Genomic DNA, 22,873 nt, shown 5'->3' with positions numbered 1-22,873 from the left:
AGTATATCTGGAAAGAAAGGTGCTCCCAAGGACAAGGTCTGCCCTGAGTCACTACCCACTTGGCTTGGCCATGTAGGAGAGAACCTCGAGGAATAATGCAAGAACCCAAGTTAAGAGCATTGGAGCTGACACCACCCTTCCCTTGACCCAAAGGGATGTGGGGAAGGAGAGGTTACTAGAACTCAGAATGAAAGAGAGTTGTGAAGAAAAGACTACCTTGAGCGAATCACCCTTCCATCAAGGGACACTGCCAGATGAGGTGACCTCACAGGGAGGGAGGCAGGAGAGTAAATTCCCAGACCTTGTCCTCATCCCTCCCTTCAGTTTCTTTCTGGAGCTCCCCATCGTCCAAATCTAGCTGCAATCCAGGGGGGCATGGAGCATATCGATGTGATCGACATGAGTCAGGATGGAGAGCGGATCTGGACAGACAAACAGAGGAATCCCACGCACCGACTGCCCTTATCTTCATCCAGGGGCACCAAATAAGTTCTAAGGACACGGTAGGAAGCAAAATTCAAAATAGAGTTCCATTTTGATTCCATCCTTCAATCCTTCTTGGCCAACATACCTGTTACTTGGACTACCTGATCGAACATTCATTTCTAGCTGGGTTTAAAAGCCTTGGTGTAAATAAACAAATGCTAGTCTGATTTAATATCAGTGGCTAGCACTAGGGGAGGGAGAGGGAGAGGGAGAAGGACAAACTACCACCAGGGGAGAGAAGGAACAGAAAAAAAGGGGGAGAATAAAAAAACGAGACCTTGATAATTTTGCTGGAAGAATTTATGGCTTTTTAAAAGTGCTCTAGCAATTGGGGAACATAGGAAATTAATGGCTACTAATTACAATCATGGACTAGATTTTAATTGCATGTACTTCTTTACAGTTGCCCATAAGAATGACAATGAGTTGTGATTATAGGTCTCTGGAAGTCAGTCGTCTGTCCCCTTTAGTATTTAGAGAGTTAGCTGCAGCTGCATTTGAGGACCATTTGGTCCAACTCTTCCTGATAGAGATATGTCTGGGAGCCAAATGGCACTCGCAACTGCCTTCCTGACCAGCTGGCACCAAGAGAATGCCATGCTGCATACTGAGCCACAAAGGACCTTCTGCCATAATCGAAGCCTTTCTTAGGGGGATAAAATGTGCTGTGGGAAAAGTATGGAAAGATATTTATATCTGTGTTCTAGGGGTGAAACAATGACTACAGGAATATGCTTCATCTTTTTAAAAATCCTCGGAGGCAGGATATTCTTTAAATAGTTCTGTTTCCCTCTCCTAGTAAATGTGTGGAATCACGATTTTCCGGTCTTTAACAGAGATATCTAATTCTCTTGCAAGTTAAAAAAGAATGAGAAGAACATGTGATTTTCAGAGAAAAAAAAATCATAATATATTTGAGCTGGGACAGAATCATAGGGATGCTTAATCCACACGTCTCACTCTATAAATAGAAAAGCTGAGATCCGGTGTGGTTCGGAAGTCATGGATCTAGTTAGCAGCAGAGATTAATGGACATCTGGGCTGTTGTATGTCTAGCACCCTCCCCCTCTTGGGAAAAGTGCTCCACCTCTCTCCTCCACTCCAGCAGTGTGGCTGTGGGGCAGGGGGGCTTCCCATCTCCAAGGTCTTCACCCACTCCCATCCCATCTCAGAGGTAGGCTATGTCCTAGTTCTGATCAGTCTTAGCCATCACCTTCCTAGCCCCATCTCTAGGTTCTGGGAGCAGGTACCAGAATTAGCCAGTACAATTCCATCCCTGGACTTTTTTAATGCCAAGGTTCTCTGCTCACCCTCGCCTCTCGAATCGTGATCCCAGAGCTGTCATCAGTCATGTCTTCAACCGTGTGGCACAGCCTGGCAGGTTCTGACCCTCAGAGAGAAGCACGATGTGCGATCGAGAGAAACAGCAGCGCCCCAGTTTCCACTGCTCTGTTTCCTGTTTGTTATCACCCCTCGCTGCACATTCTCGTAAACCCCACTGGTGTTTAAGCAAGTTAAAGTTGGATTTCTGTCACTTGCGTCCAAGAGTCCTGACAGATACACAGATTTCAGTCCAGAACTGTGGTCTCTGAACCCTAAGTATAGCGGTCACACAACTGCCCCAAATTGTTGAACTATAACTTTATACATTTGATACTGCCTTGTATTTCTCAAAATATACTCTTTCAAAAAGGCTAGCTCTGGAGGATAATAATATCATGTAAGGAAAGAATATATTTCCATTATAAAATTCTTAAGTCAGCTCCTCACTTCCTTTTGAGGCACTCTTTTGTTTCTCTCTTAGTTTTTTTGTCTTTTGTTTTTTTGTTTTGTCTATTTTTCTGGATATACGCAGAGAAAGGTCTCAATCAGGACATAATAGTTTTTAACACCTATACCAAACACCTATAAATCTCCCTTTTAACTAAGAAAATGCCCTCTAAATTCAGCACAGACTGATCATAACATGAGGGCTGAATCTGGAATAGTACCAGTAAGACCTTAAGTCAAATTATGCATCTTTCAAGAGATTTAAGAAAATGTGGTATGCACAGCAGAAGTATTAGAAGAAGAAGTTTAAGAAAATACACAGAGTATAGAATAAAATAACTATAAAATGTAAAAAGAGTGAGGAAGATAAGAGAAATAAGCAATCAGTTTGCGAAGTCTAACATCCAACTAATATGTGGTTCAAATAGACAAAAAATAAAGGAGAAGCAATTGTCAAAGAAATAATGCAATATAATTGCTCAGAGGTAAAAGATATGACTCTACAGATGGAAAGGATATACCAACTGGCCAGAACAAGGAATGAAATAATCTCACACCAAGACTTAGCATTGTAAAAGAGGAGAACTCTAACCTGCAGGGAAAATTCCAATGTCCCAAAGACGGGGGCGAAAGAACAAGACTCAGACTTAGATTTCTCATCCGCAACTCAACTTAAGAAGCTGGAAAGTTCAAAATTCGGAAGGTAAGTAATTTCCAGACTAGAATTGTGTACCCACTCAAGTCATGATCCAGGCACGGTTGACACTTGCAGACATAAATACACTTCAAAAGTATATCTTCAACTTATCTTTTCTTATTTGGAAATGCACAGCAACCAGAGTTGTGAGATGGGACATCACAGTAAAAGAAAAGCAAATGTTTCACATATGAAAAGACTTGTTACCGCACTTATTTTTAAACTATGCTGAAAACCATTGGCTCACCTATTGGTCTGGTAAAATTCAGACGTTTTACAGCATAAGCTGCTGTCCAGGATAACGCCTAGGAAAACAGGCAGTCGATAGGTAAGTAAGGTATTATAACTTTCATGGAAAGGAATTTGGCGATACCTAATACCAAACATATGTACATATCCTCTGACACACAGTTCTTGCTTTCAGTAATCAATTTCAGAAATATGATGAAAAACATAAACATAAGGCATTGCAGCACTATTTGCAACAGCGAAGACTAAAACCAACCCAAACATCTACCACTGGGAGCTGGATGAGTAAGTTGTAGTAGAAGGAATGATGGGATATGATCATCATTTTCACAGGGGAAAAGGCACTAAAGAATTTCAGCAATGACCATCACTGGCTGGTACTATCACAAAAAATAGGGACAAGTAAACATTATGTGCCTCTTGAGGGAAGGACGTCACACTGATCTGAGGCATTCTTGCCCAAAACAAACAAACAAACAAACAAACAAAAAACCCTACATCTGATTCAGCCTCTAGATCTAACTTCACTTTCCAGGAAATATATGGCATAGGGAATATGGCTAACATCACCGTGGGATCCAACTGGCAACGTCTTCAGGGCAAATAACTTGTTTCCTTTACAAGTAAATTATAAGTTCAGAATGAAAAAAATAAAAGACTAGGAAGGAAAGGAAACCTATACATTTAACAAAACTTCAGAGTCTAACAACCAATTGCAATGCATGTTATCTTCTCCGTTCCTGATTGGAGCAGATTAATTATAAAAGAAATCATGAGACAGGAAAAATTTGAACATTGGCTAGATATTTGATGCAATGAAATAATTAGTATTAATTTTTAGGCGGGATAATAATGTTATGGTTTTATTTTTATTTTTTTAATTCTCCTTCAGAGATACATACTGAAATATTTACAGATAAAATGGTATATTTAGAATTTGCTTCACAATATCCAGTACGTGAGGAGCAGGTGAGGGCGCAGATAAAAAAGTAAATTAGCTACAACCTGATCATCGTTGAATTTGAGTGGTGGTTACATGGAGTTTCATTATGATATTCTTGCTGCTTTTGCAAATATTTGGAATTGTCTATGATAAAAATGTATTTTTTTAAAGTCATGCAAATTTTGCATATATATATATATACATACATACACACACAAATACCTATGCCTATTTCAACATTAAAATGTAACTTTATACCAAAAATCTTTGAAAAATATGGACACTCCAGAGAGAAGTGCTGTTTATTTTAAAGATTTATATATACCCACAATATGACATTTTTGGCCCCATGTAATAGGTTGAATAATATCCGCCCCCCCACCGGCTCCCCAATATCCACATCCTAATCCCTGGATGTTGCTGTGAATGTTACTTTATGTGGCAAGAAGGACTTTGCAGATGGGACTAAATTAAGGAGTTTGAAATGAGATTATTCTGGATTATCTGGGTGAGCCCAATATAATAGTATCTTTATAAGAGATTTGACACAGCAGAAGGTCAGGGGACAATGGCATCAAGGCAGGATAAGGCAGTGTGTTGCAGGCCCACACGCCAGGGCAGGAGGACAGCCTCCGGGAGCTGGAAAAGGCGAGGAAACAGATTCTTCCCCGCCCCCCGGGCCACCAGAAGGAGCCAGCCGTGGCAGCACCTTCGTATGGCTCCCGTAAGACTCGTTTCTAACTTCTGACTTCCAGGACTGTAAGATAATAAATCTGTGTTGTTTTCGCCACCCAGCCTGTGACGATTTGTCATGGTGGCCGCAGGACACGGATGCACCCCAGCGTGCAGATCCCAGGCACCGTGCAGATCCCAGGCACCGAGCAGAGCATGGAGGCTGCCCCACCTGCCTGCATCTCAGCTCCCTGAGCGGACCCTGGGGCTGCCAACGCCCGGGGCAGAGTGTTCTGAGAATCACGTAAACCACAGTGGCTGGCTCAGGTCATTGTTCAATAGACATTTGCTTTCCTTCCTTTCTAGGTCTCTCCCTTCCACCTTGTCCTCTGTGCTCAATTTGTAGTCACAATGACAGCTACCAAGTGTGCACACTTCCTGTAAAAGAAAACACCCTAGAAAAAATAACTTTACCTTCAAGCTTTGGGTTATAAATTAAAGTGGGACGAAAAACAATGCTTACGGTCAAGGTCTTCGAGGAATTTGTTAATATAAATGTGTCATTATTATCTCAGATAGTTGGCCTTCATGGGAGTATGTTCACTAATGTCAGAGGGGAGGGTTCTTTTAAATTTGTTTGTGTTTTTTTTAACCAGGGAACTTTCATGGGTATTTTACAGTCAAGATTATTATCAGACCAATAAATTCATTTTAACAATCAAAATTTGTCAGGTGGAAGTGAAAATTCCAAACAAATGAAATTAAATTCAGTTCAGTTGGCAAATGTAATAGGGAGGGAGGGAAGGAAGGAAGGAAGGAAGGAAGGAAGGAAGGAAGGAAGGAAGGAAGGAAGGAAGGAAGGACAGGAGGGAGGGAGGGAGGGGAGGAGGTATGATGGTTAACTTTGTCAGCTTGACTTTTGTAATACAGGTGCCCAGAAATCTAGTAACACACTATTTCTGGGTGGCTATGAGGATGTTTCCGGAAGAGATTAGCATTTGAATCTTTGAACTGAGCAAAATGGACGACCCTCCCCCACGTGGGTGGGCAATGTTCAGTTTATCAAGGGCCTGAACAAAACAAAAAGATTGAATTCACTCTCTGCCTGACTTCTTGAGCCGGAACACTGGTATTCTCCCGCCTGGTTCTCAAGACTTCAGACTCAGACAGAAACTATACCATCGGCTCTGGCTCTTAGGCCTTCAAACTGCACCACTGATTTGAACAGGTCTCCAGCTTGCAGAGAGCAGCTTGTGGGACTTCTCAGCCTCCATAATTATGTGAGTCAATTCCTTATCATAATAGTCGTGTGTGTGTGTGTGTGTGTGTGTGTGTGTGTGTACACATGTACGTGGTTTTGGGCACATGCTGGAGGAGGAGGATGGTAGCTGGAGGTTGGGTAAAGGTCTTACTAGAGGTTTTCTAGGAAGGGCAGACAGGGAGCCGCAGAGCATGAACAGCTGAAGGCAAGAAATAAAAGAGATTCTTTTGCATCCAAGGTGGGCATTGTACATAGAAAGTAACGGAATGGATTAAGAGAGAGAGAAAGTAGAGAGAGAAGGGAATATGGGCAAGTTGGAGAATGAGAAATGAGGATGATGAGATAGGAAGGAAGGCTGTATTTGCTGGCAGGTGAAAACAGTAGCTCGTATTAATGAGCGCCTACTATGGACAAGGTGTCGCTATAAGTACTGTGCCTGGATGTTCTCATTCATGCTCCCGACCGCCCCGGGAGACACGATGTAATGGTCATGCCCATTTCACAGATGAGGAGAGCCAGCTACAGAGAGGTGAGTCACTTGTCCAGGGCCACACGCCCGGTGGGAGGTGGAGACAGCGTTCGGAGCAGGCCGTCTGGCGCCAGGCTCCACGCCTGTGCCCCGTCCTCTCGACCGCCCCTTCACTCAGCACCCGTGGGAGGCATGGGCGCAGCGGCATCTACAGCAACGCCTGGAAGCGCAGGGCGCGTGCAGGGTGCAGGGACCGTGCTGCGGAGAGGACGTTTCGCGCTGCATTTTGGAAACCCAGGAGCTGCTTTCTCCCTTTGTGATCAGCTGAACTGCCTCGGTGGCTCCGGGCGAAGGGCCTCTGCAGGAGGCTTCAGGCACAGCAGGGCTGCCTGCGGAGGACCGCAGCCAGCAGGCGGCCTTCAGTTATCTGGGTCGGCGGTGGACACTGTCGAGGCCCAGCTTTACTCTGGCAGTGTAGACCTGAATCGAGAACACTAGAAAGTTGGTATATTGGAGGGGAAGGCCCCATAATTCTATGTATTCTAATTTCCTAACTAATTCTCAAAGGCTTAATTCTGGGGCTCCTCTCCTACTCATTCCACATACTTGAAATGTTCCTCTTGACTGTGTCTATGGCTCTTAGAAAAGTGATGTATGACTTTGGAGACGGGCCCTAGAGAGACCCAGAAGAATCTTCGTCACGCTTGTCGTCAGCCAAGGGCTGGGCGAACCCTGGGGGTTCTGTTTCCCAAGAGGTCAATCCACGTGGGTTTGTGGCCCAGACAAACAGCCTCATCAGTCTGAACAAATGCAGCTGACTGGCTGCTTCCTGGGGGCTTACATAAAAGCTGGGAGTATATTCAGTTAGGGCTGGGAGGTGAGGGTCCTTTGGTTTAATGAACTGGCTATGCCTACATGAGAGAGGTTACAAGTTCAGGGCCGACATCACTCGATTCATACCCTCAAATAATGAGTCTAAGCCCATGATTTGCTGGTTGCTTAATAGCACCAAATAATTCCTTAATGTAAGCCAAGGGCACCACCAGCCTTTCGTCTGGGTATTACTAACTGTTTAAGTATTTTAGGCAAAAAGCGATTGTCCTTTCTAGCCTATTCGGCATCTTGTCTATCAAGGGGCCCCGGGTATCGTTTTCCTGTCCTTACGCAGAGGGGTGACCAGAGCTGCCCGGAGACACGGCCTCCAGCCTCACAGTTCTGTTTGTTTTGGAGTCTTCTCAAGAAGGGGCAGGATGGAAAGCTCTCCTCGCGTGTTGAGCCATCAGGCACACCCCTGACCTTTCTCCCAGCCAATGGCCCTCATCCGTGGGCAGGCCTTGAGCCTGGAGACCGACATACACACTTAGATGATTTTACAGGAAATTTCACAGTTGGCCAGTGTCCTCCGAGGACTTGGAGAAGCTCTGGATGCTCCGCCTGCCAGTGCTGCAGACATGGCCAACAGGACCAATGTCTCCGCCCCGTACAACAGCTTCGAATACTACCTGGACTACCTGGACCTCATCCCTGTGGATGAGAAGAAGCTGAGAGCCAACAAACGTGAGTCCTGATCGGGGGAAGCCAGCCAGGCAGAGGCATGGGGCTGGCCCAAATGGCTCTTTCTCTATTCACTTTCTAACTCCAACGGCCACCCCAGACGTCTGAACATAACCACGGGTAAACTCTGTACTCAGAGACATGAATGAACGGCGGTAAAAGAGTACCCGCTGCCTTCTGTGGTAGGTTTGGAACTAATCTCCTATGAAACCAAGACACTCTGGGCGCAGAATATGCTCTTGAGATAGATTACTTGATAGAGTTTCATTTGTCTGGAGTTCCAGTAAGTGAGGTAAGTTTCTTTCCATTGTAGATTTTGGGTTCCCTGTTGTTTGTGTGCAGATTTGAGAGAGGACTATTTTGTCTGTGCCCCCTCGGATGTATGACTTACTAATTTCTCTCAAATACCAACTGATGTTTAATCTTCATGGTGGGAGGAAGGACAACCAGAATGAGTTAGTATCCTTTTGCTTATCTTCCTCCCCATCTTTATCTCTTGGGTAATGTGGTACTTCATGAACAATCTCCTCTGATTCTTTCAGCTACTCGGTCAGGATAACAAGTTAGCAGAGGAAACAAGCATGAAAAACAAACCAAAAACAGTCTCGGCCCTGGGATCCCGTCCTCTGCCTATCCCAAAGTCTCGGGTTCCTTGGCGATTTCTTGCACCACAGTCACACGATGTGTCTGTTAAAAAGAAAACGCAGTCCCTAGAGGGAACAGGACGACTTTCACATGGAAGGAAAGACAGTCTGTTACACACCAGCTCAAAAGGGAAATCTGTTCAGATGTTGTCATTTAATAAAAGGGGTCAGAGCCCTAGGGTGTCTTGTTGGGAAGCGTTCCCATTCCCAGTTCCGTTCACAACTCCCACAGTCACACGCGGGCACCCAGCCGTGTTTGCCGAGGGCTCACTCTCTCCCCAGCACGGTACTAAAGCTGTGGGGAGTTCGAGATATTCGGAGTGTGTTTTCCGATAACATTAAAATGCGGCTTTTTGCACGTACAGCTCTCAGACGGGGAAGTCACATAGTAAAAGGGAGCTAGTGGCAAGGCTGCAACAAAAGCCTGCGCACATGCGCTGTCAAAAGTTCAGAACTCTGGGACATATATTGATCCGGACAAAATGTAAATTTGCATTCATGGAAGTTTTTTTTTTTTTTTTCAATTAACCCAAATTAAATTACATTAAACTAAATCCTGGACCAGCTTCAGACACGCCCATCTCTGCTCTCCAGTCATCCGGCTCTGTCACCGCCGAGTGCTCCCAAGCTGCTCCTCGCTGCTTTGGGTTGGGGGCTGTTGGCAACTTGAGAATCTTAGAACCCACGGTCTCAACCTTGGCCCTCCCCCTACCCCACACACAACTTCCATTTCTGGGAAAAGTGACTGGTGTTCTCTAAGTCACGTATGAGGTTTGAGATGTTCTTCCTTGCACAGGTGAGCTAGTGTTGGAAGGTTACAGCCTGTGTAGAAATGAGGTCCAATGAGACACTTCTCCCCAAACTTTCAAACCCAGTGAAGAAATTTGACAGGGAGCCAATTGGTTCCCTCCGCAAAGAAATACCTTAGGTGTTGGGGGCTTTTGACACCCACAGAGAGAGGCCAGGTGCTGCCCTCTCCCCGTGAAGAATAAACATCTATCGGTATTTTCATAGAAATTATTCAAGTTATACATTTTAAGGCACTGACAAAAATAACTGTCTTCCAAATCTGCGTACAGGTGATGGAAAGAAAACATGACATCTACAATTTGAAGAAACTCGCCCAGTTTATGGGAACCCAAACCAAAGACATTAAACTCTATGAAGAAATCCATTGTAAAAGGATATTCTATTTCAAAAGTGTCCTTGTTTCTCAGAAAGTTAATTCCAAATTTAATACAAGGGGTATCAGATACCATTTTACACCCAAACTCGTATATGCCAGGAGGTCTTCAAGACCCACAGAGAGGGGGGCACCTCTGGCTTCCTTCACTCCTGTGTGTATCCCAGGCGTCCCAGGCTTCAAGTCTTATCTGAATTTAATTTCTGTTTTCTGTGGAAACGAAGTTTGAGGTTAAACAAATGCTCTATCCCCAGGGTGTTCAAGCCCTGAATAGATAGTTGTCTAGGTTTTTCCTGGGGGACCAAGTGGGAGGCCATGACGATGTAGAGGCCAGGTGCATGGACTCCCAGGCTGGTCGGCTGGAATTCACACCTGAGCTCTGCCACTGACGAGCTGAGCGAGTGCGGGCGAGTAAGTTACTGAGGACAGGCCGTCACCAGGAGGAGGACGTTAGGACCCATTTCTCAATGGGAGAAGTGCTAACATTTGAGACAGCCTCTAATTCACCATAAACGAGAAAAACATGGCAGGTGGCAATATGTGCTCCACGGATAAATAAAACAGGAGGGGCGTTGGAGGAGAGCTGGGGCCCACGGAGGGGTCGTGGCCTTGACGGGGGTGGTCGGCGAAGGCCTCCCCAAGCGAACCCGAGAGGGGGCGACAGGCCGTGAGGGTGTCTGAGCAGCAGGGGCGCCAAGGGCAAAGGATCCGAGGCTGGGGGTGGTGCCTGGAGTATTCCAGGAATGACAGATTTCAGGTACTACGGTTTGGGAAATATTTTGCTCTTAAAATGGAAACCACTCTATTATTTTCTAAGTCAACACAAACCATCCATCAATAAGGAAAAAAAAAAATTAGAAATATGGGCAAATGATACGAAAAGACAACAAAAGAAGAGGAAAGTCAAACGGCCAGTACTGAGGAGAAAAGGCTCAGCTTCACGAGTAATCGGGGAAAAGCGCTGAGAAGGAACAGCCCCTGGATGAGCAAACATTAAAAAGATTGACATTGCAAGTGCTGGGGTAGGAGGTAGAGACGTTAGCGCTGTCACCTGCCGCCGGTGGGATGAATGAATAAATAAACTGAGGTGAAGCAGGCAGCTCTCGCATGCATCATTCATTCCCATGATGAATATCGGTGTCCATCATCAATTTATACCCTCTCAGCTCTGAGTGCCCCCTCCACACATGCTCTGATAAACGACGGAACTTCTTTAAAGTGAGCACGGCGTCAAGCTTTCTCCGGAGAGGGCTCCGGAGGGCACTGCGGGAGGGCCGGGGTTGGGGCGCGGGTCCGCAGGGGACAGGAGGACCTCCGGCGGAACCAGCCCCAGTCCCTGACCCTCTGGCATCTTGCGCCCTTCGTGTGGCAGTAACCTCTCTGCAGCCATGTCGACGTGGACCCCAGGCCCCCGGTACAGCCTGGGGCGGGCGCGGGGAGGGGCTTTAAGCCGAGCGGTGGCTCCTCCACGAGCCCCCGCCAGCAGGACTGTGCCACCAGCATCCGCCACTCCGTCCCCGCCGGTGCCCGCAAAGTTGTCTGCGGTTTGTCCGGTGGCTACAGACCGTCTCGGCCTGGCTAAATCAGCCAACTTCTCCACCATCTGTTGGCCAAAGCACACTTTTGCCAAGGTGCAAACCTCTTCCAAGATCGTCCTGCTTTGGGGTTACAGGCTGGATTTTGTCCCCTCCCCCAAATTCCTGTGTTGAAGCCCTAACCCCCAGGATCTCAGAATGTCACTGTGTTTGGAGGTGGTGCCTTTCTAGAGGTCGTTAAGTTAAAACGAGGTCCTGTGGGTGCGCCCTAATCCAATATGCCGGTGTCCTTATGAGACGAGGATACTAGGACCCAGACGCACAAAGAGGGAAGACCCTGTGAGGACACAGTGACAGGGTGGCCACCCGCCAGCCAAGGAGAGAGGCCTCAGGAGCGACCAACCTGCCAGCACCTTGATCTTGGGCTTCCAGCCTCCAGAAATGTGAGAACAAATTTGTGCTGTTTAAGCCCCCCAGTCTGCGGTTCTCTGCTATGGCGTCCGTCTTAGTCCATTCAGGCTGCTGTAACGAGATACCGCAGACTGGGTGGCTCGCGAACAACAGAATCTTATTTTTCTCAGTTCCGTAGACTGGGAAGTCCAAGGTCCAGACACCACTGTAGTCGCATCGTTGCGAAGGCCCCCTTCCTGGTTCACAGCCGGTGCCTTCTCCCCGCGTCCCCGCATGGTGGAAGGGCCGAGGGAGCTCTCCTCTGGCCTCTTTTACAAAGACCTGATCCCATCCATGAAGTCTCTACCCTCACGACCTAAACACCTCCCAAAGGCCCTACCTTCTAACCCTGTCACAAAGGGCAACAGGATTTAACATACAAACTGGGGGTGGGGGTGAGGGGTATGAACACAAATTCAGACCATAGCACAGAGGAGCAAACTAACACACTCGGGTCCTCTCCTGAAGCCCTGGGGCGCCTCGCGGTTTCCATATATCTTATCCTCTTTTACCCTAGGTAATAATTCTGCGTATTACGCTTCCCTATTCAACCTACTCTCTGTGTGATTTCTATCTCCTGGTTGGGCCTGGCGCGCTACGATGTCCTTCCAGACCTTTTTCTTCTGCGTCTGCCTAAATGCACGAACAGCTGTGTTTCAAGAGCAGGTTGGCACGGTGCAGAGAGCCGCTTCTTCTGTGCCCGCCCCTACAAACCTGCTTCGTGGCTGGCCCTTCCTGTGCCCCCGGGGTCAAAGTCTGAGCCAGCCTCCTTAGCTTCACTGCTCACTCTGAAATTTAAAAAAAAAAGAAAACGTCTACCAGTCACTGTACGTCTAATGTCCAATCCCACAAAAAAGTTTCGAAACTGTTTAAAAACCACCAACCTCCGAACTTTATCGATGAAGTCAGAACGTCCTCTTTCTGCGACTCGGGGACAGGGGGGCTTCTCTTTTCCTTCTGCCAGCAGCCCTCTCCCCAGCTCCCTGCCCCATGCTGGTTTGTGACATGTCTTCTTCGGAGCACAGGGGACAGAAAGAGGTGAAGGCAGGAAGGACCGTGCTTGGCGGGCACTGGTCTGGGTGGGGGGCATCCTCTGTCCCAGACCAAGCAGGCTCTTTCTCTCCTGGTGGGGTGCTTTTTGAGATTCCCCCACCAGAGGTGGCGCTCTCTCCTGCCGGCCTCACGGGACAGCCCTGGGGCCCTGCTCCTGGAGGCCGACCCCCACCGGGACTGGCTCTATTTGGGGCCCACCTCCCTTTAGGCTGGCCTCCGGCTGCCGTGGAGCTTGCACCCGCCCCTGACGCCCTCTGCTGGGCCTTTGCCAACCTGCACCTTTACCCTTCAACAGCTGACAATGACTGAGGAGTCTGTAGGGTTCAGACTTTCTCCAGCAGGAGTCAGACTCCAGTTTCCTGCGAACCACTGACTGCAAAGGACACACATAGAGTTCCCTGGAGCAGCCCCCTCTGACCGGTGGGCAGGGCACCTCCTACCCGCTCTTACAGGACAGAGTGAGTGAGGACTGCACGCAGCAGATGCCGATTTGCTGCCTGGTAAGGGCCTGTTTGCTGGCTTGTAGGCGATGGCCACCTTCCTGCTGCGTGCCCACGCGGTCTTTCCTTGGTGTAGGACAGTGGAGAGGGTGGGGGTTACTCCGCTTCTTAGGTCACTGATCCCATCATGAGGGCCCCACCCTCACGACCTCTTCTAAACCTTCCAAAGGCCCTGCCTCCACACCCAGCACACCGGGAAGCAGGGCTTCCACATGCGACTGGAGACGCGAATGTTTCAGTCCATAGCAGAGCCTTGGTCTTGACTTTCTGCTGAAGCAGACAGTCCACTAGGAACGTCTGGTCTCCCCATGTATTTCAAATAGGTTCTGGCTGTTTATGCTGTTTTGTATTCTGATTTTATTTGCTTTGCGATCTTTTGTTAAATATTCTTTCACAAAAAGTTTGTAAATAGCTGCAGGGCGTTCTAGAGGTTTGTATTACGAAGATATAGAATGTTTCCAGGAGTTTGCTATTGTAAGCAGTGGCCTTGGGGAGAGAAAAACTCCTATTGTTGTGTGTCAAGTGAAGCCGTCTTGCCTATTTTTGTCCTTAGTATTTCCGTTCAAACAAGTTTACTCAAAAAAGGGGGGAAAAAACTAAAAAAGGCAAACACGGAGCTGTCATCCACACCCTGTGTCACATGGCTTCATGAGGTGAGCGGGAGTCTGGAGGAGGAGGGACGGGAGGTCACTCCACAAAAAGCGGGTGACCTTTGCTGGCAAATAAGTGCAACCGTCTCTCCCTGTCGGTTCCTCTGGGTCGCATCTCCTCCGCAGCCAAGCAGGCCGGGGACGCATCATCTCCCAGCTCTCTGCAGCGGGCACATAATCGACAGAAAGATGCTGGGAGCGGATCCGTGAGCCAGGGTGTTTGGGGGCGAGACAAGGAGGCAAAGCGCTTGCTCGGATTTTCTCGCGAGAAGGTCGCCTGGGACAGCTGGCTGGAATGTGGCAGGCCAGGCTGGGCTCAGCTCTCTTGTCACCTAGAGAAGGGGACAAAATGGAAAGAAACATCCCCAGGGCTCGTGTGTTAACCTACCAAGCGGGGAGGATTTTGCGGTTTTGGTGTTCGTGCCCACGCACTGGAACTCACTCCACTGTGGCCGCGAAGAGAACTGGAAACAGCCAGGGGTTTATGCTTGCCTTCCCGGAGCGCGCAGTGTGGAGTTGAGGTTCTGCGGGTCACCCTTTCTCAGGCGCGGCTTGAAATCCGCTGTGATTTTGTTACAGGGACTTGACAAAGATTTCTACCCTTGTGATTTTCGTTATGTAGCTTCTGACTATTCCCTAGAAAGGCTAAGCATTTCCCCAACACTGTCCAAAAGTGAAAAAAATGTAATTCTGTTTCCTCAGGCCCTGCCAGAACTGTCTGATTCCGTATGTAATTTTTTATCTGTCCGCCTTTCAGAGGCTAAGCTTAGGAGAAGACCACTCCCATATTGCAATCTTAAGTGGCAACACAGATTATTCTAACATGATGAGTCTCCTGACACTGGTCTAAAGCTCCCTTGCGGGGCAGCAGCAAGATGGATTGACTTTTCTTGGATAGTTCCTGGCTTTCATGCTGTATCATTATGGGTCGATATGTCTTCTTCCTTTCATTATGGGTTAGGAAGAATGTGTGATGGCCCGAATTGACTTCCACTGATGCTTCACCTCCGGCAGCATCAGTAAGAAGGCAGCCTGTTCACCTGCCGCTCTGAGAGCTGGGAGAGGAAAAACAGACACACACCATCATCAATCTGCTCTGAACGGAACGGAGAATAAAGTGTAAAGACTGAACAAAGGATCTGTATAACTCTCATCTCTCATTCAGAATAATCGATGTCAGGTTACAGCTTTAACCATGACTTCTAACTCTTCAGCAAACGGTCCGTGCCAGGGGCGTGACATAGTGGTCAGTGAAAGCAACTTTTAACCAAAGAGAACGTTCACCTTGGAACAAAGTTCCCATCGAGGTAGCCCCATGTGGAGGTGCTACACTTGAATGATTCTGATATCGCTCAAAAACTGCTTGGATCTCTTCTTTTGGAATTTACTTTGGCGTCCACAATGCATTCTATGAAATATCTATGGCGACAAATCATGTATAGCTTTTGATGGTGGATTTGCTTTTGGGAAATAGTTAAGAATCACAAAGAGACCAATCAGGTGAATGAAATTAAGCTGAACGATACCACCCAAGTGTCAAAAATAAAAAATGACCTCATAAAGTAGAAAAAAATGGGGTGTGAGTGAGTGTGAGTGTCTTTGGAGGTAATTCTAAAAGAAGAATTTTATAACTTTATAAATGTTTGATCGATATATTTATTTTAGAAATACTGATATGATTCTATAGTATAAAAAGATGATTATTTTGAAGGTCAGCTCTCATTTGGATTTCTAAGTTTGGAATGTTTAAAGTCACTTTTTTTTTTACTGATTCGATAAAGAAAATTGCTTACAATGAAAAGAGTGCCGGATGAAAGAGGTTGATTTCTCCTTCATGTAAAAATTTGCAGGATGGGGTGGTGAATTGGCTCCATAAAATCCTTAGGATTCAGCTCATTGCTCTGGCATCCCTGGGACATGTCCCCCGTCTCCATGTTCCAAGCCATGCTCTAGCCATCATATCCATGTCCATTCTGGGCAGCAAAATGTGGCAGGAGAATAAGAAGGAAAAAGAGGTAGTAGAAATCTAGCTTCCTCTGCCGCAAGACTCTAAGAAACTGTCCTGTAACATATCTCATTGGCCAGAACCTTGTCACATGGCCGTACTTAGCTGAAAGGGAGGCTGGGAAATTTCGTTTTTATCCCAAGCAGCCATATGTCCACCTAAAAGTAGAGGTTCTATTATTATAAAAGTGCATGAGAGCGAACATTAGGATTGACAACTAGCTGTCTATGCCACAATTATTTGACTCATATCTTACATTTTAGTGCGCTTGAAGGTTGCAGTGATATCGCTTGCCTCAAACCCTCTTAAGAGAAATAATTTTAGTTCTATTTATATATCATTTCATAACCATTAAACAAGGAAGTATGCCATGTGCATTATGCATAGATATTATTTTATTTAATCTGCATAATAGTCTATATAACACATTCTATTATCCTCATTTAACAGATGAGGAAACAGATTTAGAGATATAAAAATCTCAGACTGTTTTAGATCACATAGCTAGGAAATGGCAGAGTAAAATTTGAACTCAAAACCATCCACCTCGAGTCTTGGCCCTTAACCCCATTGTTAGTCCCCAAGAAGGGGAAAATCTTGGAGTTTATCTTCTACTAGGACTATTGGACTCAAACGTGAAAAGTGTTTGGAGGGATGCTAAAGCTAAGGCTTAGCAATTTTCATTCAAGAAAACGGAGGTGTTTGCTATGAGTAGGGAGTATTTTAATTGGATTAATGTGCTAATTCCAAATTAGGATGAGAAATGTTATGAAGCCCAACCATGCCATCCAGAGTCCTTTTTTGTCAATCCACTGTGGATACCTCATTCAGCCAGTATGAAGGAAGGAAGGAAGGAAGGAAGGAAGGAAGGAAGGAAGGAAGGAAGGAAGGAAGGAAGGAAGGAAGGAGAAGGAGAGGAGGGAGGGAGGGAGAAAGGGAGGAAGGCTGGAAGAAGGGAGGGAGGGAAGGAGAAAGAAGTAAATGAGGGAAGGAGGGAGGAAGGGAAGAAAAGGGCAAGAGTGGGAAAGAAGCGAAAGCTTTCCATGGTTGGACCAGTTCCATTGTCAGCCGCCCTCGCGCTTGTTGTGAAAACAAGCTCATGGATGTTTAAACATTCCCAATGCTGGGGAGTGACAGCTCTTGCCCTTGGACAAAATGTTCTCTCCAAGCACTTAGGCTGAACCTTCAGTAGGAAGAGGAAAAAGAACTCTATATTCTTGGCTGTCTTTTTCAATAGAACATGATGAAAGAGAATTTAATATAGGAAACAGCTACCGATCGCCCCTTTGGTCTGAGAAAATTCAAATTTCACTTCTCTGTAGAACTGTGTTCTGTGAAAGGTGTCGTCTCATTTCCTTCTTGGTGTCTGGGAATAATGACCAAGAGCAGGAGCTGAAAAGTATGAGCCAGGAAAAAGCTGGGCAGGTGAAGGGAGGGGAGTTCTCGACTGCTAAATTTTTGAAGCTGTTTCCTCAGAGTTTCTGACAGAACTTAATCTAGGTGCTAAAGACCTCAAACCCCACATCATTTTTATGAAGGAAAAAAAAGCATTAGCGTCTGCAGAAATCTAAAACACCCTCACAAAATAAAATCCTAAACCAAGTTTTCTGAAAGCATACATGCTCTCACGCTTTTGAGAGCTGTGAAATAAATTATGACTTTGTGACTCTTCGGGACAGAGTTGAACTGAAGCAGGTTTTGTAGGATAATGCGCAGTGAGTGGGCAAGGATGCTGAGTCAGACTTCCTTGAAGAGTCCTGAAGCTGAGGACAGACAGCAACAACCTTATTCTGTATTTCTCACGAGCCCAGAAGGTCCCCTTAAACAGTTCAATGCTCTAGGGCGCCACCCACCATCAGTTTCTCAGCTCAGGGACAGAAAGGAGTGGGGAACGTGAGTGACAGCCTGGGGGTGCGAACGCCAAGTTGCTGGTGCACTTTGAGGCGGTGGGAGCTCTGATTCCTTTTGCAAGCGCTGCCCCTTTTCCTTACACCCTGTGTGTGATGCCGTCACAAGTCCTAGTATCTCCTGCCTCTGTCTCAGGTCATAGAGAGCAGAGACGACACTCTCTACTCTAATACCCGCAGGTGACTCACAAAATCTCTAACACCCCATTCATTCATTCATTCATTTGTTCATTTGCTCACTCGCTCATAAGTATCTTTTTGTTGGAACAGAGCACAATACGAGGCAGAGTAGGGTTAGCACCAGAAGCACTGCAGTTCAGAGGAGGATGCTAGGGGAGGAGAGCGGGGGATGCTGGGGGAGGAGAGCGAGGGATGCTGGGGAGGAGAGCGGGGAATGCTGGGGGAGGAGAGCGGGGAATGCTGGGGGAGGAGAGCGGGGGATGCTGGGGAGGAGAGCGGGGAATGCTGGGGGAGGAGAGCTGGGGATGCTGGGGGAGGAGCGCGGGGGATGCTGGGGGAGGAGCGCGGGGGATGCTGGGGGAGGAGCGCGGGGGATGCTGGGGGAGGAGCGCGGGGGATGCTGGGGGAGGAGCGCGGGGGATGCTGGGAAGGAGAGTGCCGGTGGAAGGCGGCGGGGATTTCTGGTGTGTTAGGTCAGCCCCCTGTGAATCCTCCACAGGCGCCAGCAGAGCCTGGCCCACATAGGGGCTTAATAAATACCTATCGGTACCATCCTTCTGTAGCCTCCTTTGTTCGCACACCCAGGTGTCCAGCATCTTCCCGTCCCGGGCATCTCGTCCTGGGTTCATGAGTGCGCCTGAATAAGATACTTGGAGACATTCGTTCCAAGCCCTGCACCCTGTGCCCGTAGCCACAGCCGACCACCAGGAAGCATGACCACGCTGCAACAGTTCCCTGGTCCCTTGCTGGACGTTCCTACCTGGAGCCCTAGAGAACGCCTCCTGACCTGCCAGGCTCCGCCCAGGCCCAGAAGAGGCTGAGCGTGTTTCTGGGTGCCTCCCCACCCCTCAGCCTCTGGCCACAAATACTGCCATAGTGGTGGCCGCAAAGGTGCCTTTTCCTCCTGCCACTGCCCGCCAGCTGGGCCTGTCCACCTGAAAGGGAGGGGACCAGTTCTTTCCACTTCCCAGAGCTGGCTGGCCAGGGCAGGCCTCGGTGAGCAATCCACAGTAGGAGGAAGCACTCTGGCACTGTGGTTTAGAGCACACTGTCGTGGTCACATCCTCTGTCTAAGTCTCTAACTCTCGGGGACTCTGAAGTTTCCCCTAATGGGACCGGCCACCAAAGCCCTTGACGGGGAGGGGAGGCCGACCTGTCACATGAGCTGGCCACAGCCCGTTCTTCTTCCTCCCAAGGAGAAAGCAAGGAGGGGAAATCCATCTTCTGAGCAGCAGTAGCAGCTGAAGAAGCAAATCCAGGGGTGCCACCCGATTTTTAGTTTTTCTCTCAACAGACAACCACTCTAAACTGACCCAGTGGCTACTCGCCCTGAAAACAGCCACTTTCTGCTGCCCTGGTCCTTCCCAAGGTCATTGCTAAGGGGAAATCTTCCCAATGGCCACAGCCGAGAGGCCGGAAGAAGAGAGAACACCTGTCCCCGACCCTATCTCCACAGCACCGTTGGCCGGTGTGACACCACGCTGACGTCGAGATGCGCCTTTTGCTCCCACAGATTCGATCGTCATTGTCTTCTGGGTGAGCCTGGCTGCCTTCGTGGTGCTCCTCTTCCTCATCCTGCTCTACATGTCCTGGTCAGGCTCCCCGCAGGCGAGGTAAGTGAGGGTGTAGGGATGCAGGTCACTCGCGCGGCACAGTAGTGAGGAATCGTGTGTTCACACGGAGTAGTATTTGGCCGTAGAAAGGAATGAAGCACTGGCTCATGCTACCCCGTGGGTGAACTCACAAACGTCGTGCGAAGCGAAAGAAGCCGGGCACCGAAGGCCACGTATGGTATGAGTCTGTTTGTATGAAATATCTAGGGTAGGTTAATCTATAGAGACAGAAAGCAGATTAGCTGTGCTCCTGGCTATCATCTTTTGGAGATGATAAAAGTACTCTAGAAATAGGTTGTGCGGATGGTGGCACAACTCCGAATATACTAAATAAAAGCTCACTGATAAACGGGTAAATTTTATCGTATGTAAACTATATCTCAATTAAGCTGTTACAAACAATAAAGCCAAAGTGACCCCACGTGCCGGTTAGGTCTTGCCAACCAGCTCAGCAGGAGATGAAACCCTAACTTAGACATCTTGGAGAACCACCTGTTATTGAATGTCTACTGTGTGCCTTAGTGGTTAAACTGCAGGTGGGCTCTCTCGCAGCTCCAAGGAGTAATTCCAGCCTAGCTTATTTGTTAATTCTCCTGTGCAGCTTGATTGGCCCACCACATCCGATTTTCTGGCTTCATCTGCATCCCAGAGCAACTGCTCTAATGACTGTTGCCTCTCTCCCTGCCACAGGAGGCAAACGCCCCAAAGCGGGCCTGTCTGGGGTTGAAATGTGCGTGTAGCCTAGCAGGAGCTGGGGCCAGGTAGCACTGAGGGGTCCTGGAATCCTGGTGTTGGATGCCGTTTGGACCATGGAGTCATAGGAAGCAGAAACCAGGAGTCAGCACAGGATGCTGAGGGCAAGGAGGGATGAGCAGAGCTATTCTGAGAGAGCGAGGGATAAAGAGCCTCAGAACCCCTAAAAGCAGCAGAGAGGGGCACCCCTCACTAGACAGGGTCCTATTGCCAGGTCCTCACGGGGCCTGTTTCCTCCACAGCCCTCCCCCACTCGCCCTGCCCATAGCCTCTTATCCGTCAAGTCTACACTCACCAGGTCATTTCTGGTTCCCTTTGATCAACATGGGAGGTGGGACCAGCTTTCGAGTAATGAAGAAATCCATTCTCTACTTTTGGTTTTTAGAACTCACATTGAATTTAAGCTGTTTACCCCCAAAAGATACTTGGGGGATAAACTAATGAAATCACCTTTATGTTCTACTCTTTTGAGTTGACTTGTAGCAAGACCTGGCCCTAGACTGTTTGCGAGAAAGGTCAGTTATCCTTCCAGTGGAAAGTTCCTCGGTCCAGTGCATACACGTGGCTTGGGCTGAGGGGTCTCATGCATCTTCTGGGCTACGAATTTACAGGGCAAATATGACACTGTTCACCCTGACTGCCACATGGCAACCTAAAGGAAGGGCCCTCCAGGCTCTCGTAACAGGTGTGAAATGCTCAGGGTGCTCGGGACGCAACATGGTCCTCGGCGAGATTTAGGCAAGAGAATTGCTGAGGTGCTCCCCAAGGAACTGCTTTTTCCATGTAAACTAGTTCTCTAGCTTGGACAGCTATCGATGCATTTCATCCCAAGGAGACCTATGAGCCAGTCGTCATCCTGTTTCATGTTAAAGCTGAAGGCAGGAGGGATGTGGTGGCTGTGTCCACTGCCCCCAGCGCCTGGAGTGCAGCAGAGCCCATCCAGGGAGGGCGGATTGCTGGCTAGGAAACAGGTGGGCTCGAGGTATGGATATGAGATGACCTGTACTCATATCTGCGCATGGATGGCAGGTCAATTGTAAGTGGACAAGGAGGGGCAAGTGACCTTGAGGGAAAGACCTGAGGTCTAGGTCGCCACCGAGCGAGCACCTCCTCTGTTCTTCCGTTTCTCCGCCATGGCGACCTTTGTGAGCTAGGTGAGCCCTCTCCTGGGCTCTGCTCCCCGAGCACTGGTACGCTCGCTCCATGGTGCCGTCCCTAGGGGCTGCGGACAGGCAGGAGGGGACAACCGGAAAGCCTGGGAAAGGACTGTTCCCCAGCCAGCCTTGATGCCCACCTCCTACTTGCTCTCCCCACAGGAACAATGTCCAGCAGCAGCCCGCATGCCCCTGGAGTTTCTGTCTCAACCTCCCCCTGTGTATCCGGAAGCACCTACTGCATCACAGGACGCCCCGGGGCACCCTGCAGGCTCCACCAAGCTCTGCCAAGGAACCAGGCAGCACGGCATCCGGCCCCAACTAGCAGGGGCAGCAGGAGAGCCCCTCTGCTGCACCCCCCGCTACCCCCCAGGCCCACCCTGCTCTCCTCTGGGAACTGGCCCTCGATGGGGACCCCCGTGGCTGGTCAGCAACAAGACCAGTGAGCCTCCCTCTAGAGACGGAACCTCCTGACTGTAGAACTGACACCAGCAAACCATGGCCAGCCACTGCTGTGAACTGGTCAACTCAACCCAACCTGGACACACGTGCACCTTCTGCAAGTCTGTTTACACGTGGCAGGAAGTACAACTAGGTCAAGGACGACTCTACAAGGAGGCACGTTTATATGTATAAACACGCATTTATCCAAGGCTTGCAACGGCCCCTCTGGCATAGGGAAGTAGCCCGAAACACTGCGGATTTTATTTAGTGCACTCGACCTCCGTACCGCGTACATTCATTTTGGGAAGGGCGGAAAAATAAAATGTATATAAATTAAGATTAGAAAACACTCGTCTTTACTATGCCACTTCTTAGCTCCAACTATTTACTGTCGTAACATTTTATTGACCTTGAGCTCACTTGGCTGATCTGTACTTTTCGGGTGCTCTGGGAGGGCCCGAGAAGTCCCCATCCCCCACTGACGCCCACTATTACCGAGATAGAGCAGTGTGTGCCCTGCCAGGCCAACTGACGGTGGTCAAGGGCTCTAAGCCACACTTCTGACCTCCCCGAAGCCTTTCCAAGACAGAGCCCAGGGGATGTGTCTCCCCAGCAGGGAGCAGTAGAGCCTGGCAGGCAAGGCCCAAGCCCAAGGGAGAGAATCTGCCTCCAAATGTTGCCAGAGAGCATAAGCTGGCGGG

General features: G+C 48.4%; 1 protein-coding gene across 1 annotated transcript; it reads left to right on the top strand.

The window, feature by feature from the left end:
* Positions 1-7,938: 7,938 nt before the first annotated feature.
* LOC107519586 (melanocortin 2 receptor accessory protein) lies at positions 7,939-22,459 on the top strand. The gene is given in 3 exon segments (XM_016162410.2): positions 7,939-8,104; positions 19,722-19,821; positions 21,891-22,459. Coding segments are annotated over 3 exon segments (639 nt in total). The 5' UTR covers positions 7,939-7,998; the 3' UTR covers positions 22,324-22,459.
* Positions 22,460-22,873: the final 414 nt, after the last annotated feature.

This window comes from Rousettus aegyptiacus, unplaced genomic scaffold, assembly GCF_014176215.1.
Source record: "Rousettus aegyptiacus isolate mRouAeg1 unplaced genomic scaffold, mRouAeg1.p scaffold_m13_p_4, whole genome shotgun sequence".
NCBI classification, from domain to species: Eukaryota; Metazoa; Chordata; class Mammalia; order Chiroptera; family Pteropodidae; genus Rousettus; species Rousettus aegyptiacus.
This window is presented reverse-complemented; position numbering and strand designations above follow the sequence as displayed.